At 41.1% G+C, this 18,099-nt stretch overlaps 1 protein-coding gene and 1 pseudogene across 1 annotated transcript; both read left to right on the top strand.

Annotated features, from left to right (window-relative positions):
• Window positions 1-6,239: 6,239 nt before the first annotated feature.
• Window positions 6,240-7,184, top strand: LOC144273617 (olfactory receptor 10A2-like). Its single transcript, XM_077832285.1, is given in 1 exon segment — window positions 6,240-7,184. A coding segment is annotated over 1 exon segment (945 nt).
• A 3,556-nt stretch (window positions 7,185-10,740) lies between these two features.
• On the top strand, window positions 10,741-13,927 carry LOC144273834 (olfactory receptor 10A5-like; annotated as a pseudogene).
• The last annotated feature ends 4,172 nt before the right edge of the window (window positions 13,928-18,099 follow it).

The following is an 18,099-nucleotide window of genomic DNA, read 5'->3' as shown; positions in this document are numbered from 1 at the left end:
TTATCTAGACCATCCCTGATGGGTGATATTTCAACAGCTTCTTCATCATCATCATCAGGTTTTGGGTTCCAAACTCTCTCAAATGTGGAAGAACTGTATCCTGCAGGGTTGGCTCAGGCCCATCGCCATTCAGAACACCGCACCAATAAATGAGGTAATGGTTATCAAACGAACTATATGTGTAGAGTTGCACTAAGAAATAATGGGTCCCCAGGAGACAAGCCCCTGGGGAGAAGGCCACATAAACATTGCATGATGTCATAAATATGTTACCAGAAACCTCAGAGAAGGACAGCATTGGGGAATGAAACATTGCCAGATCACATCAACTCACTTACCCCCAATACTAAGGCTATACTAGCAGGCTCTATGGTATGATTAAGGTAATGTGTAAACAGCCAATTTGCCCGTAATTGCTATCATTGGATGGCTCTGTTGAAGTTGTCCCAGTGCTGATGAGTAAATCCAGATAAGAAGACTAAACCAGCCTGCTTTGCTGTTGGTAGGAAACCCTCACTACTAGCAGAGGAAGATAAAGATTTTCATGAAATGAGTTTAGCAGTATTCTCTCTCTCCAGATGTTGACATTCTTTCACCTATTTCTGTGTTGCTCCAAAAGGCAAACTTTACACACCATTGTTGGTGATTTACCTTCTTAAACAGATGAAATAACTAGTAGGTTTATATTTCCAGAGATGTGAAACCTACTTTATTATTAATCCTGGTTACTGTTCGTTCTATCTATCTATCTATCTATCTATCTATCTATCTATCTATCTATCTATCTATCTATCTATCCCCATACACCCCCTATCTATTATATTTTTGTAGTGCACTGTTGAAAGATTACGAGAAACTTTTAACACCTTTGATGTCTCATGCACTCTTCATTCTTGTTCCCTTGCCTTCCTTCCCACCCCATTGGTTGCCTCCACAGTGACTTCTCCTCCCTTCACTCCCCCTGAAACTCTCCTTTACCAACAGACTCTGATGAACACTTTTCTGTCTTCATCCAAGGGGTGTTTCTTTAGGCTTACTCTTCCTGATTCATCAACAGCCTTCCAAAAGGTGCATCACTCGCTCTTCAATGCTTTCCTCTGGCCTCCTGAGGATATACTAGGTTTGGTAAAAATTCAATTTTTTTATAATTTAAATGGATGATAATATTTATTTTTAAGCATTTTTTTAGATTTCTAGCAATTTAAATTTTCAGAATTGTTTAAAATTATGTGGGGCTCAGATAATTAATTAAGGATTGTAGACATTGGGATTCAAAATGATAAAGCTTTATAACCAATAATGAAATTGTCAACATCACATGCCAAATTATAGAAACTCAATATCCTTAAATCAAAGTCTAATAGTTCTCAGCCAGCATTTTTCTTACTTTGCCTATATGTAAATTTCACTTATATTTGATAGAAATATTTTTTCATCGATGTGTGAGTGTGTGTACGGTGAAATCTGCTTTGACTGATGTTTGGTGATAAAAATGCTTCCAAGCCTAATCATCTATTTTGTATCTTTGTTGCTTCAAGTATGTTTCTGTGTGTTGATAACTATATTTCAACTGAATAGATCCTAATTGTGCTATTTCATATCTATTTATATGGATTGAGTATCCAGCCATTACTTAAGGTGAGAAACATTATAGAACAGTATTAGTTCCACTAACTTCAGTACTACCCCAAAGATGAAGACCTCCCATCATTGAAGTGAAAGGAATTTTTACTATGGACTTCGATGGGGCCATTGGATTTTACCCAGACTCAGTAAGGGTTGACATTTATTACTTTTAGTATTTTGGCCCAGATTCTGACTTCACTTACACTGGTGCATATCTGGAGTAACTTCATTGGCACCAAAGGATTAGGAGAAAGTGTAGGCCTCTGTTTTTAGTAATTTGGGAGGAAGTATTTTTCGGGAGGGACGGGAGAGATTTCAGAGGATGGGAAGAGGGCAAATATGGTGCCAATCTATAAAAAGGGAAATAATGACAATTATTAGAGACAAATAATGGTAATTAAAAACCAATCATCTTAACTTCAATACTCGAGAAGATAATAGAGCAAATAATCAAGCAATCAATTTACACCTAGAAGATAAGAAGGTGATAATTAACAGTCAACATGGATTTGACAAGAACAAATAATTTCAAACCAACTTATTAGCTTTCTTTGACAGTGTAACAAGCCTTGTGGATGTGGGGGGGCAGGGGGAAGCAGAAGGTGTGGTATATCTTGACTTTTATAAGGCTTTGATACTGTCTCGCATGAGGTTCTCATAAACAAACTAGGGAAATACAGCATAGATAGAGCTACTGTAAGGTAGCTGCATAACTGGTTGGAAAACAGTTCCCAGAGAATAGTTATCAGTGGTTCACAGTCAAGCTGGAAGGGCATATCAAGTGGGTTCCCCCAGTGATCAGTTCTGGATCTGGTTCTGTTTAATATCTTCATCAATTATTTAGATAATGGCATAGAGAGTTTGCAGGTGATACCAAGCAGGGAGTGTGGCAAGTGCTTTGAAATATAGAATTAAAATTCAAAATGATCTGGACAAATTGGAGACATGGTCTGAAATAAATAGGATGAAATTCAGTAAGGACAAATGCAAAGTACTCCACTTAGGAAGGAACAATCAGCTGCACACATACAAAATGAGAAATGACTGCCTAGGAAGGAGTACTGCAGAAAGGGATCTGGGAGCTACATATAGTGGATCACAAGCTAAATATGAGAAAACAGTGTAACACCGTTGCAAAAAGACGAATATCATTCTGGGATGTATTAGCAGGAGCATTGTAAGCAAGACATGAGAAGTAATTCTTCCACTCTACTCTGTGATGATTAGGCCTCAGCTGAAATGTTGCGTCCAGTTCTGGATGCCACATTTTAGGAAAGATGCGGACAAATATGAGAAAGTCCAGAGTAGAACAACAAAAATGATTAAAAGTCTAGAAGACATGACCTATGAGGAAAGATTGAAAGAATTGGGTTTGTTTAGTCTGGAGAAGAGAAGACTGTGGGGGGACATGATAACAGTTTTCAAGTACATAAAAGGTTGTTACAAGGAGGAAGGAGAAGAATTGTTCTTAACCTCTGAGGATAGGACAAGAAGCAATGGGCTTAATTGCAGCAAGGGTGGTTGGGTTGGGCATTACAAAAGATTTCATAACTGTCAGGGTGGTTAAGCACTGGAACAAATTGCCTAGGGAGGGTGTGGAATCTCCATCATTGGAGGTTTTTAAGAACAGGTCAGCCAAACACTCATCAGGGATGGTCTAGTAATGACGTAGCCTTGCCCTGAGTGCAAGGGTTTGGACTAAATGACCTCTCGAGGTCCCTTCCTGTCCTATGATTCTATGAGTCTATTATTTTCTAAGTCACAAAGGGGATTTAGATACCCAATTTCCATTGAAATTGGAGTTGAGCAATTAATTCTCCTTTTTGCCTTTGAAACTCTCCCCTCAGAATCACAAGATACTATGGATTTAATTGGGGATTGGTCCTGCTTTGAGCAGGGGGTTGGACTAGATGACCTCCTGAGGTCCCTTCCAACCTTGATATTCTATGATTCTATGGATGGTGAGGAACTATAAGATTAACACCTTGAATGTTCAGACCTCTTTGATAAAACGGAGAAAAATGGATCACAATTGATCTGATTTGAAGGTCATGTGGGAAATGGATAAAGACGTTTGGCAAGTTCTGCTCTTAATTATACCAGCGGACAACCCATTGGAGTCAACAGGCTGGTTTCTCTACTCTGGTTCCATTACCCTGGTGAAATTCCATAGGTTTCCCTGGAGTTGCTTGGAGATAAAACTAGAATAACACGGTATTGAAGCAGGCACAATGTGTATATGAGTAGCATTTTCAGCTATTCCCTTGCTTTAGCCAATACAGTGTATTTATATTACAAGTATGGGTAGAATTTTACAAGGATTTAGGGACTCAAATTCTATTGCCTTTCAGTGGATCTTGGGCACCTAACTCACTTTGAAATAGAGTTGTCTGAGAATTTTTCTACAAAATACTTTTTTGCTGAAAAATGCTGATTCATGTAAACTGAATGCATACATGGGGAAATGAATGAATTTATGATGTGTTTCAATGAATTTCTCTGCTCAAAAAATGGACATCTTCTAAACAAAATGTTTCAGTTGAAAATGACTTTTTAATTTCAAAATTAAACTTTATTTGGACTAAAAAAATAAGAATAAAAAGGTTAAAATTCAAATGAAGCATTTTTTAAAAATTATCAAAACAAAACATTTTGATTGCCTCAAATTGAGTGACTGCTTGATTGGCTGATTGGTTCATTCATTAATTGAATAATTTGGTTTGTTGGTTCAGAAAATATTTGTTGGCCTGTTTCACGATGGGAATTTTTTTTCTGAAATCTCAAAAATTCTTGCTGGATGGGAAAACCATTTCACACCCAACCCCAGTTAGAGGCTGTGAAAACCACAGTCCAAACAATTTCCTAGTTACTTTTGTGTTGTCTTTTTTTATTCTTGTGTGTTTTGTAGATCACAGACTTCTTACTGGCTTCCACTTGTACTCTGACACTGGCTTGAAATAACAGAGAGTTTCCATCACACTATATTTCTCAGAGATTTTAATATCTTGCTCATAGTCTATGGCTGCCTCAGGAACAGAAGGTGGATCATGAATGGGGTAGTCCAGAAGGTGACACTTCTGACCACTTTCCATGACAGTCAGACAGAGGAAATGCCACCTAGCCTGCAGCGTGAATTCCACTGAACATAATTAAACTTCCCAAAGAGGACGGGAAATCTGAAGGCTTCAGGAGACCTTGATTACTCTCTTCGTAACCTCGTTCAAACTCAGATTAAGAATGTTTAGAAGAATGTGTTGCAGAGATGGCAATTTCCTGCAATATCCTTGAAAAACCTTATTGAATTAAGTTTAAGTATCTTTGGAGTCCATTGTATTAAATGAATGGTTTATAATTTATTGTGGGCCAGGATTATCTGTAACCTGTCCAGAGTGGGAGAGAGGTGATGAACCCTCGGCAGTAGTATGAGCTTCAAAGAACTGTACTAAGGAATGGGCCAGACAAGAATATACTTTTAGAACATACACTGATGTTACTACCAGCAGGAGAGTGAGTTTGTGTGTGTATGGGGGTGGGTTTTTGGAGGGGGGTGAGGGAGTGAGAGAACCTGGATTTGTGCAGGAAATGGCCTAACTTGATTATCATGCACATTGTGTAAAGAGTTGTCACTTTGGATGGGCTATCACCAGCAGGAGAGTGAATTTGTGTGGGGGGTGGAGGGTGAGAAAACCTGGATTTGTGCTGGAAATGGCCTAACCTGATGATTACTTTAGATAAGCTATTACCAGCAGGACAGAGGGGTGGGAGGAGGTATTGTTTCATATTCTCTGTGTATATATAAAGTCTGCTGCAGTTCCCACGGTATGCATCTGATGAAGTGAGCTGTAGCTCACGAAAGCTCATGCTCAAATAAATTGGTTAGTCTCTAAGGTGCCACAAGTACTCCATTTTTTTTTGCGAATACAGACTAACATGGCTGTTACTCTGATACACTGATAAGTGGCTTTCCTGGGAATCTCTAGGGCAAGATGAATGCAAATGTCACTCCTTCGGTTATGCAAAAACCCAGCCTTTTGAAGCTATGCCCTGAGGAGAGAGCTATTCTCTGGTGATTACCTATTCCTGGAATCTGAAGAACAAAGGTCCAAGCTGTATAAAGGAGAGACAAAAGTTTTCATGAATGTGTGAATTCTGAGCTAATGATGTTATGAATTTGTAACCTCTTTGGTGAGTTTGGAAGGAATGACTGCTAGCAGAGCCCTTGCTGGAGTTGAGGTGATCTCTGGTTATCTTATGAGCATGCATATAGGTTCTTTTATTATTTTAATATGTTTTCTCTGTAATGCTTTGGCCTTAAGATTAAACGTTCTTGCTTAGAAAAAATTGCATGGTAACATATAGCTGGGGGGAATTAATCCATTCGTAGGCTTGGGAGAGAAAGGAAAGCACAGACGTAGGCCTGTTAATGCAGTCTGGCTTACTGGGGAAATTAAAGTGTAGATGTAGGCAGGGCTGGAAGTCCTTTGGTAAAGAGGGAGAGACATGAGTCTCTACCCAGCAGAGGTGACAGCTGAGGAGCTGAGAGCCTAGAGTGGGTGCTCTTGGTGGAACCTAACGGGGGATATATAGATGAAGTTGCCCTGAATGGTGATGGAATGACCTGGGCCAACCAGGCCATAGTCACTGGGTTCATTTTCCTAGAATTCTCCAGTCTCCCCCAGCTGCAACGCCTGCTCTTTGTGGTATTCCTGGCTGCTTACATGATAACCCTGATGGGTAACATTCTCAACATCCTCATCACAACAGTGGGTCCTGCTCTTCATAGCCCAGTGTACTTCTTCCTCCGGAACTTGTCCTGCCTGGAAATCTGCTTCACCTCAGTCATCGTCCCTAAGCTGCTGGAGAACCTCCTGTCTGCCAATCAAACCATCTCCTTTCATGGCTGCGTCTGGCAGATGTATTTCTTCTTCTTCTTTGGCAGCACAGAGTGCTTCCTCCTGGCCACTATGGCCTATGACTGCTACATGGCAATATGCAACCCGCTGCGCTATACAGTAGTCATGAACAGGAGTGTTTGCATCCATCTGGCAGTGACTTCATGGGTCTCAGGAATTCCTGTAGGGACAGTGCAGATGACTTGGCTGTTCAGTTTCCCCTTCTGTGGTCCCACTGAAATCAACCACTTCTTCTGTGACAGCCTTCCGGTGTTGAAGCTGGTGTGTGGGAACACCTACCTATTTGAGATGTATGCTGTGGCTGGCACCATTGTAATCGTATTGTTCCCCTTCATCCTCATCCTAGTATCCTACATCCACATCATCTCCACCATCCTGAGGATACCCTCGGCTGAAGGCAGACTCAAGACCTTCTCCACCTGCTCCTCTCACCTTGTGGTGGTGACTCTGTTCTACAGCACAGCCGGCTTGACCTATTTCTGACCTAAATCCAGCTGCTCTCCAGACACCAAGAAGCTGCTCTCTCTCTCCTACATGGTCTTCACACCCATGCTAAACCCCATCATCTACAGCATGAGAAACAAAGAGGTGAAGGGGGCCGTCAGGAGAATGCTGGGCTTGCAAATATATTCAAGGCAATTGTGATTTTTTTTCTCCCCAAGCACCTGAATGTTTCTATTAACTCAAAGGCTGTTACCATGTGGCCTTTGGTATCGTACATGGAGAGAATACGAATCTCAAACTATATTGGTTTTGTTCGGACTTTCAAAAGGGCAAAGGGGGTCAACAGGAGATAGGTCCCCAAATTCCTTACGTCCATTGCAAATACTACACTTAGTTTTAATATGGACCCTGCACCATGGATCCAATTTGAATGGAAATTTGGCTTTCTGACTCTCTTAGTCCCCTTTAAAAACCTCAGCTTGTATTTTAAACAAGGACCATGAATGGGAATCTGATCTCAGATACACCTCTGAATATCTAGAGTAACTCCAGATTTATACCACGAGAAATGAGATGAGAATGAAGCCTCTTCTTTCCTGGTGTACCTGTAAAGTGTCCATGCAATGTTTCTTTCCATGACCATATCTTGCTTCTCTCTTCTGCATGAGCTCTCTGTTGGCTTCCAGGTTGATTCTAAGATAACCATTTTGACATGTGGGCTGGAAGTTAGGCACCCAGCTGTGACTGAGTTCAAAGGGTATTTAGTCACCTTACTCTTTAACCAACTCAGATTCCCTGCCATAAAACTCTATCTAACTGATCCATAGGTCACCCGCTACCACTGTTAAAGTCAATGGAAGTAACAGAGCTGGAGCCTCATTGGTCTATGGGAGGAGGCTTTTTGTCAGGCTGTTATACATGAAGGTTCCACATCTTTGGAATTCATATCCCCTGTGCTCCAACTTGTCATGAGTTTGTCAACCTTCAGGGCACAAAGCAACTGTCATCTTCTTTGATGCACACAGGGACATATGGGATGGGATAGGGCTGGGTAGCCATGCTGTGGGACACGGGAGAGAGATTCTGAGAGCTGGGTGTTGGGGGGTGATGGCTCAGTTTCTGTCAGTCCTATGTTGCTGCGGGGTTTTTTGACCCTGTGGTATTTAATTATGGGTTTCATTGTTGAAAAGTACCTTTTGAAAAGATTTTCAAGGCCACCCAGAGATTTGATTGGGTTTTATTTTCTTGTACAGCGGAAAGTATTTAAATGACTAAACAAATAAATAGGGTTTGGCTGGAATAAAATGAGAACCAGCAATAAATATAAATATTCATCTGTGTCTGATTAATTATTATTCTTACACAGAGGTCCCAGTGAACATGAAGAAATGTTTGTGGGAACAATAAATACTGAAGAATATGACACTGGATTATTCCTTCTCTGCAGTTGGGCAAAATAACACTATTTATTCACTCTTTTCTAACAAACTGCTCTCATGACTAGATTTTATTCAGGTTTCTCTCATGATCTAGGGAGTAAAATAACTGCACAACATCACTGGAGCGATGTTAGGCTACAGCAGCTGGGAATCTGGCCCAATGGCTATAGTTGTGCTATGATACTTTTCACACATGTAAAAGTGGCCCATCACTAGTAGTTGAGACAGGGTTGTATTTACATGGTTCGCTACAACATTTCCTTGAGAACAGCTTTTAGACAGAAAGTGAAGCTAGGGTAGTGTAGTCCCATGAATGCATTAAAAATTGTGTCCTGTCAAGCACGGAAGCAGGCAGGTAAACACTTCTGATAGCAATCATTGATTTAAAATCAATATTAAGGAGAGAAGGAAACCACGGGGAATTAACAAAAGCGCAAGGTGTGGTTTGGTGCCCCACTATCACTGAAACTTCCCCTCCCCCCGTGATATAGACACAGGAATCATGAGAACATATCTGTGAATTTGAGTAAGGAAAGTCAAACAGCAGTTTAATGAGTCATTCCCTAAAAAATAAGATAAGATAACACAGATGCAGCTGTTCCAGCTGTGGTTTAAGGGGATTTATCAAAGGTAACTAAAGTGGCTCTGCTGTGGAGGAACCTCCGTTAATTCCAGATGTGGGCGAGGATGTACATGGGCTGGGCTAAAAGCAGTTCTTGTCTAGAGATATTTAAATCCTTCCAATGGACCAGGATTCATTTGTTAAGGATCCTTCCATGCTACTCAGACAAGAAATGGACACCCACCGCTGCCAGTGATTTACCTCATTAAAATCGCCCAGCTTCCTCCAGGTTCCAATGGGCAGGGAGCTGAAACTGACCTCACCAGTCTCATTACTGTTTGTGAAATTGATACTCCCCAGCTGTTGTGCTCTATTGAAACAGGAACAACAGCTCTTTTATTCTCTTACCTTTAACTGACTTCCTCCAGTTGGACCTGGTTCCTCCACACTGAGGACTCTAATAACCTCTTTAAAGCTAAATACAATTGATGCTTCCTTTACTCTCATCCTTCCTGATGTGTCAGCTGCCCCAAGCAATATAGACACTTTGCTTGCTGCTCTAACTCTTCGTTGGCTTCCCTGCCACTGCACCCATTAAGCCTCTATCTTCTTCTTTACTTAAATTATTTATTATTAATTATTATTATTAATAATAATAATCATAATCATAATAATTCATGTCTGCAATGATCATACATGTCTGGTCCTAATCCAAAGAGTAATTCTTGTTCAAATGAATAATTTTTTCCATCAAGGATTAATCCTTTTTTTTTTTTTTTTTTTTTTGAGTGCCATAAACTCCACGTTTGAAAGATCAGGCTTGAGGCCTCTGACATTGAAGAACTATATCTGAGAGCAGCAATTCTTTAGGGATTGATCCTGCAAATTTTGCCACTCATTTCCTAGCATGAGTGGTCACATTTTATTCTATGGGGCTAGGCACTGTAGTAAAGTGGATTGCTGGAATTCTGAAAGGATCCTGTTGGGTTTATGTGCCCAGATCACATTGATTGGTCAGTGCAGAACAATGTGTACAAAAATAGTGAGTATTGACCAAATCTGTTGTGACACATGCCTAGATGAGAAAGAAAGTGAGAACTTTTAAACAAGTTTAAAAAAAAAGATGAAATAAATTTATTTTAACTCCAAATTACTTTATCTGACTTTTCTACAGCTGTTTCCCCAAACTGCCATCCAGACGAAGATAAGAACATAAGAGCGGCCATGCTGAGTCAGACCAAAATCCATCTAGCCCAATATTCTATCCTCCGACAGTGGTCAATGACAGGTGCCCCAGAGGGAATGAACACAATAGGTAATCATCAAGTAATCCATTCCCTGTTGCCCATTCCCAGCTGCTGGCAAACAGAGGCTAGGGTCACAATCCCAGTCCATCCCATCTAATAGCCATTGTTGGACCTATCCTCCAGGAACTTATCTTGTTCTTTTTTGAACCCTGTTATAGTGTTGGCCTTCACAACATCCTCTGGCAAGGAGTTCCACAGGTTGACTGTGTGTTGTATAAAAAAATACTTCCCTTTGTTTGTTTTAAACCTATTGCCTAACACTAAGCATGACAACTTTTAGGCGGACAGGAATGTTTATCCCCACCTTGCTCCGAAAATGGCAGAGTGTGATCTCAATCTCCAGCCGGTGGGAGCTGAAAATAAGTGGAGCTTCCCTGAGCTACACAGCTAAGAATTAGGCTCCTTATATCAAAAATGGACATTTAGACAGAGATATTCACAGGTACCGGATGGAGTCAGGCAACCAGGTCTCATTGACTTTCAGTGGGAGTTGGGTGACAAACTCCCTTAGATACCTTTGAAGACTGATTTGCTTCAGTGATGCTAAAAGAAAAGGAGTACTAGTGGCACCTTAGAGACTAACCAATTTATTTGAGCATAAGCTTTCATGAGCTACAGCTCATTTCGGATGCATGAAGTCTCTAAGGTGCCACTAGTACTCCTTTTCTTTTTGTGAATACAGACTAACATGGCTGCTACTCTGAAACCTGAATTCAGTGATGCTGTAACTGATGGTTTATCTGGACCAGTGGAGAGCATCCTGGAGTGGGAGCCAGGGGCTCTGAGTTACTCCCTCCTGTTTGAAATTAATTCTAGCTCTTTCCTGCCCTGAACCATTTTATATCAGGAAAAGCTGATTTGACAGAATCAAATTGTTCTACAGGAATATACTGATTCTTTCTAAGGTTTCAATGGTAATAAGGTAGGCTTGCTCTGAATCTGCTTCTCTGGTTTCCCACCAGGCTGTCCACCTCCCAAGAATTTCCAAACAGAAATTTCAGGTCCTGCACAGATCTTTGTGTAGTTGTTAAGTTAGGGTAGAAAATTTACCCTGAACTCGTCATTTCTTTCTTGTTAAGGGTTTATGCTGGCTGAATGTCAAACCTATAACAACTCCAACATCTCACCCCATTTGTTGTTATTGTTATTTCTTTGCATCAACGTAATGCATAGAGGCCCTAGCCCGTGACCAGGACCCCATTGTGCTAGGGGGTGTTCTCAAACTGGGGTTCTGGACCCCTCAGGGGGTTGCAAGGTTATTACATGGGGGATCACGAGCTGTCAGCCTCCACCCCAAACCCCGCTTTGCCTCCAGCATTTACAATGGTGTTAAATATATTAAAAAGTAAGGTCGCACTCAGAGGCTTGCTGTGTGAAAGGGGTCACCAGTACAAAAGTCTGAAAACCCTGTGCTAGGTATTGTACAAGTTCAGAACAAAAAAATCTTACAATATAAGACAAGAGACAACTGATGGAGACAGAGAGACAAAATGGGGAGTACAAGGAAGCAATGAGACTTGTTCCATCAGCTGAGCTCTTTGAATTTCTTTTTTAATTATTCATTTGATGGGGAAAAAATGTCTATTTTGTGTTTTATTTCGTGTTTGCATTTTTACTGCTCTTCATTATGATTAGTCCTTGGTCTTCATTGCAGTTCTCTTTATTTTTGTATGTTTCATCTTCTTCATAAGGCTCCTGTCTTCCTGATGAGTGGGTGGGTGGGTGGGTGGGGGTGGGGCATGGGTGGTGTGGGGGTGCACATGTTTCTGTGTGTGTTGTAACGCTGAACCTCTTTCACCCTTTTTTTTTGTTTTGTTTTGTTTCACTGTTTTCTTTGTATTTTATGTTTTTTTCAGACTCCAATCATTGTTGGGTTAAGTGGGCAGGTGATGGCTGGTGTTGCAGGCCTGTGATGGAGAGGAGTTCTCACTAGATGATCCAGTGGGCCTGTTAGGCCATGAACTCTATGGCTTTATGGTTGTATCATTCATTATTTTTTTATGTTTTTTCATCATCCTGGTTTTCGGGGGGGGTGTTGTTTGTTTCTCTTTTTTTTTCTTTCTGGGGTCTGACACCGGCAATCTTGACTTGTCAACCAAGTTGCAAGTTGTAATTTTTGAAAACAAATAAAGAAGAGTATTTAATTTCTACATGCGCCTCTGCCAGTCAGCAGTCGTAGACTCATTTTGATTTAAATGGAGTAAGTACAACAGGGGAACAAAAATGTACATTACACATCTAAGCAACATCAACTGAGTTAAGTTTGCTGGTGGGAATCATATGAAAGCTACATTCCCCCCCCCCCATTTCTTTGTTTGTTTCTCTCATGCAGAACATATACTTCTGGGTGGTATCTGCTCCTTTCCTCCATCATTACCCTAACGATGTGTAAAAGGGAACGAGCATCACACTGCATTTTGATGATGTTTTGAGACACTGTGGATCTTTGCCAAGTCTTAGCGATACTGATTGTTGTCTAACTTGAACTGGGAACTGGAGAAGAACATTTCTGAAGAGGAATTGAAAGAATCTATCCTTATACTAGAATCCTGGAGACAGGAAACCCCACCTCCACAACAGAGTGAATTCAAGAAGATCCAGGCTATGCTCTCAATTATACACATGCAGAAGCTCTGATGTTCAAGAAAGAAAAAACCAGGGCAGGATTTATTCCTAGATCTTTCTTTATGATGACTCCAGATTATAAATACTTTTTTAAAAAAATGACATGAGACCGTCATCATTGAGTTCATTCTCCTGGGGTTCCCCAGATCCAGCTTCTGTTTTTTTTGTGGTATTTCTGGTTATTTATCTGCTAACACTGATAGAAAACTCTCTCATTGTCCTTACCACACTAGTGGACCCTGCCCTTCACTGCCCCGTGTATTTCTTCCTCCAGAACTTGTCCTTCGTGCACATCTTCAATTTAGTCACTGTACCAAAGATGCTGATGAACCTCGTCTCTAAGAATAAAGACATCTACTGCTCTGGTGACATGACACATACAAATTTCTTCTTCTTTGGCATCACAGAGTCCTTCCTCCTGTCCGCCATGGCATATAACCGCTATGTGGCCAGGTGTGACCCACTGCGCTACACCACCATCATGAACAAGAAATTTTTTAAAAAGCTGGCAGTGATGTCTTGGTTTTCAGTGATTCCCGTGGGAAGTCTGCAAACAACATGGTTGTTAGTTTCCCATTCTGCAGGTCCAATGAATTGAACCACTTCTTCTGTGTTGCACCCACCATTCTAGAGTTCGTCTATGCAGACTCCTACCTTTTTGAGATGTTTGCATTAATTGCCTCCACTATACTTACTTTTCCACCCTTTCTGATTATCCTCTTTTCCTATGTCCATATCATCTCCACCATCCTAAAGATGCCAACAGCCATAGGCAGGCCCAAAATCTTTTCCACCTGCTCCTCTTACCTCATTGTGGTGACTCTATTCTATGGCATGGCCAGTTTCACTTACCTCCCACCCAAATCCATTTACTCCACAAACACCAAAAAGCTGCTCTCTCTTTCCTACACAGTCTTCACACCCATGTTAAATCCCATTATCTATACCCTGAGGAACAATGAGGTGAAAGGGACCCTCAAGAGAATTTTGAACAACAGAAATGTGTTTTGATAGGGAAGTGAATATTTTATGTAGTGGAAACTCTGATATTATGACTCCTTGATTATCTGAAATCACCTAATGAACACACTTCTGTTTGTTAAGAATGTCAGCCTTTAAAGAAGGGAGCCGGGATCAGATTCCAACCTCACTTATAGTGACTAACTCCTGATTTATACTGCTGTTACCAAGATCAGAATATGAGGGCTTGTCTAAATGAACAGTTAGTGCACAGCAAGCTGGGATGAAAATGTACCACATGCTACCTGTCCATGTGGACCATGGTTCTGAGCTTTAAAGGTTCCCTAGTGTGTTCTTTTCTACTGTTCTTTGAAACAGGAGTAGGTCAATGCACACTGGAGAAATTTTAGTGCATGGTAGCAGGGTCCACACTGAAAGTTAATACACAGCGCTGTACATTTTCACCCCAGCGTGACACCCACTAACTGGTTATCTGGACAAGTCCTGACTTCCAGTCTACAATCGTGTCTCTAAACTGCCTAGATGTCGCTTCTTTTCAGGGCTGTATTGAACATGTGCCATACAAAATAATCTCCACTGGCTATATATTGGTTTCTTGGTTTGTTTTAAGATGTTGGTTTTGTCTAACAGTAAAAACAGTAAAATATTTCACAGGAAAATTTGTACTGGTTTATCAAAATTTTGAAAATAAAAAAAAAATTAAAAAAAATTATTGCTGAAAAAGTGTGTATATATATATATATATATATGTATATATGCATATATATAAGGCATTTGACTTAATACCACACAACATTTTGTGGGAGTTGTGGTTCAGGGGTCTTATATATGTGTACATATATACAGTCAAACGCCATATATATATATATATATATATATATATATATAAACCCTTCTGCTAGGCAGAGCCAGCAGCAACCAGGGCCAGGTTCAACATCTAGGGGTTCCTTTCTATTGATACAACACAGAACCGGCTCAAGCCCCCACCCAGTAACCTGGTAAAATTACACACCACCGCTGAGAGGCATTACTTCCCCACTTGCAAGTGTTAGAGAGCTTATTCCTTCACTCTCCCACTTCCCTGGTCCTTCTCACATGAACAGAGAGCAACAATACCCGAAGTCCGAAGGTGCAAACAATTCGATGTTTATTGGGGTGAACTTCCAGCAAGCTTAAACACAAGTTCCTTTTCCTTATTTCCGAATCCCAACTTACTTCCTGTTTGCCCCTAATTTATATAGTAATATTCTTAGCTATACCTTAACCAATCATTCTACTAAAATTTAACTAACCAATCCTAACATATTGTAACATGATTATGTAACCAATTATATCCCACCACCTTAATTAGTTTACACCCAGCAAAATTAATTATACAGCAGACAGGAACAATCACAGAACCAGACAGAGATTATACAGACAAACAATAGCAAAGTGGGAACTATAATGGCAAGACAATACAGAAGTGAGGATTTCACATCCCAGTATTGATAAGTGAGTTCTTGCCAGACAGGATGCTATCAAACTAAGTTTTCTTTTACATTTTCTAGGCACTTCCCTTTCTCTGGAGCTGATAGGCACTATCAGGACAGGATTGTATTCCTAACAGCCCAATAGCACCTTCTTTCCATGTGACTAGTTTGGAATGTGAGGATGTGACCGGTCACTTCCCAGCTTATGGCTGCCTCTGTCGCTTAGCCAAAGGCCTTAGCCTAAGAACAGGGCCCCAGACTGTCACAGTAAGAGAAGGACCTTACATTGGCAGACAGTGATTTTGATTCTTTCTTTTATACCTCTAACTAGCCAAGTGATAAAAATACACCTAAATTCTTAAAGTACAGGCCTTTACAGACAGGCCTGAATATCTATATCCTAACAGCAAGCACAGAGTCTGAGTGTAGAAAAGAAACTTTTAATGACAGGAGGGAAGTAACTCGATGTTAATTTGGGAAAACACGGCAAACAGGATTCATAAACATAAACCCTAAGCAAAAGACCCACCTCCAAATAAGTTGGGCAGTGTCCTTTTCCCTTCAGGTTCTTAAGTCCAGCAATGCAAAAGTCCTTTTAACATGCCCGTCCCTTCTCTGCACTCCACTTGCAGTTGCTGTCCTTGGTCAGTGCAGACCCAGAGTTCATAAGTGCATCTGTAGAGTTCACCTTCTACCCTGGGTGGAAGTAAGGAGGCACCTTACTTGCTCCATGGCTCCTCTTTCCAGCTGCCCTGCTGGCCATTTGCTGCACTTCTCCACCAGCTGCCCACTCGCTGCGTCTCTCTGCCAGCCATGCGCTGTGCTGCCTGGCCACCTCGCCAGCTGCTCATTCTGCTCACTGCCTTACCAGATGTTCATTCACCAGCTGACTGTCAGTCATCTTCTGCTGCCATCTGCCTCTCTGCTGTGACATCTGCACATCAGTCTCATAGTGATGTTCAGCTCTTTGCAGGCCGGGCAGAAACACTCCTCCAACTTAAGTGATTTCAGCTCTCAGTGATTTTCAGCTCTGCTCAGAACATAGTCCCCAACACAATGATTTCAGCTCTGATCAAGCATTTAAAATAACAAAAAGACTCCTAATGAAGCCTACTTAGTTCTTTCTTTAAACAGTGGTGAGGAACAGGTTAAACCAGTTCAGGAAGAAGCCTTGGTGCAGCCACCTAGCTAAGACACCTGTCCCAGCCCTCTTACTTTCACAGGGTCCTAACATTCAAGTCCCTGGCTTAATGAGGTTCTTTCAACTGAGGGTGACCCCCTCATTTGGGACAGGTTAAGCACAGTCCTGCTTCCCTGTATTCCTAAAATAATTACAACACTGATATTTCACTACATATGAAATACACATATTTAACTACCGCTGCATTCAGTACTAAGGTGATTTGTAACTCAACATCTGCCGAAGTTGATCACTTTGACACCGCTCTATCTGTTGAATATGTAAGCAGAGCAGGAGCAAACTGTATTTACATAAACACACCCAAAGTCTCTCCTGCTCCCAGCTACCTGTCAAGGAAGCATTCATTCAGACCCTGCTTACATATATATAGATAATTTCTTATGAACATCAACCAGCTATCTAGCTTTGGTCAAACCCACTAGAGCAGAAAGAAGAGAGAGAGAGAATTCTACCAATTGTTTTTAATTTAAACTTAAATTTGGAAAATCTATTCCAGCTCTAGTTTTGACCAAAAAAAAGTAAGGCTTATTGAAAATTTTCCAGTGAAACTTTTTTCAACAGAACATTGGGTTTTCAATTAAACGTTTTCACAAAAAGAGTCTGCTCTATGCAGAAAATTTTGTTTATTTGTAAAAAATTTGGAAATATTTCATCCAAGAACAAGTATATCAAGCTGAAGTCTGAAATATTTAAATTTGGATATGGTTCCTCAGTGCCTTGTGGAAGTTGTAGTTTAATTGCCTCATGGGCCATTTTCCTTTATGGGCTATGCACCTAAGCTGCACCACATCTCCCACGATACACCAATGGGAGGAGGAATCTACAAGAGGGGTGACAAGGGAGATGTAGTCCTGATCAGGAAGTCTGGTCAATAAAGGAAAATGGAAGTGTGAGCCACCTGAACTACAGTTCCCACCAAATTTTGTGTGGTATTAAATGAAAGGCCTTACAGACTATTAAGCATAGTACATCAGCACTATTTCTTCAGCAACAGACCCCCCCCTCGCCCCCCGCATGCTGAAGCTTGTGACGAACTGGGGGATTTTCTTGTTTTTTCCTTGTTTTCCAATGGTTTGCATGCAGAGGGGGTGGGACTCAGTTTCCCTGGGTGTTACTTGTTAGGGGGCTTATTCCTTCACCCACTTACTTCCCTGGTCCTTCTCACATGAACAGAGAGCAACAATACCCGAAGTCCAAAGGTGCAAACAATTCAATGTTTTTGGGGTGAACTTCCAGCAAGCATGATTCCAGTTTCCTTCCTTAGTATCCTCCTTCCCAGCTCTGACACCACAGAGCCTTACACCTGTGTCTCTGTTCCCATTCCTGCCCTTAGCCAAACATTATTCCAATTTCCTTACCCCCATTCCCTGGTCCCATTTCCCCCTTTAGCAAAACATGATTCCAATTTCCGCACCCCCATTCCCTGTTCCCATCTCCCCCACCCACACACCCATCTCCTCCCACCCACACCCACTCACTTCCTCAGATTATATAGTAAAACTTGAGTTCTGCTTAGCTATACCTTAACC

Source organism: Eretmochelys imbricata, chromosome 13 (assembly GCF_965152235.1).
Source record: "Eretmochelys imbricata isolate rEreImb1 chromosome 13, rEreImb1.hap1, whole genome shotgun sequence".
Taxonomy (NCBI): Eukaryota; Metazoa; Chordata; order Testudines; family Cheloniidae; genus Eretmochelys; species Eretmochelys imbricata.
The sequence above is the reverse complement of the archived record's forward strand: the minus strand, read 5'-3'. Positions and strand labels throughout refer to the sequence as shown.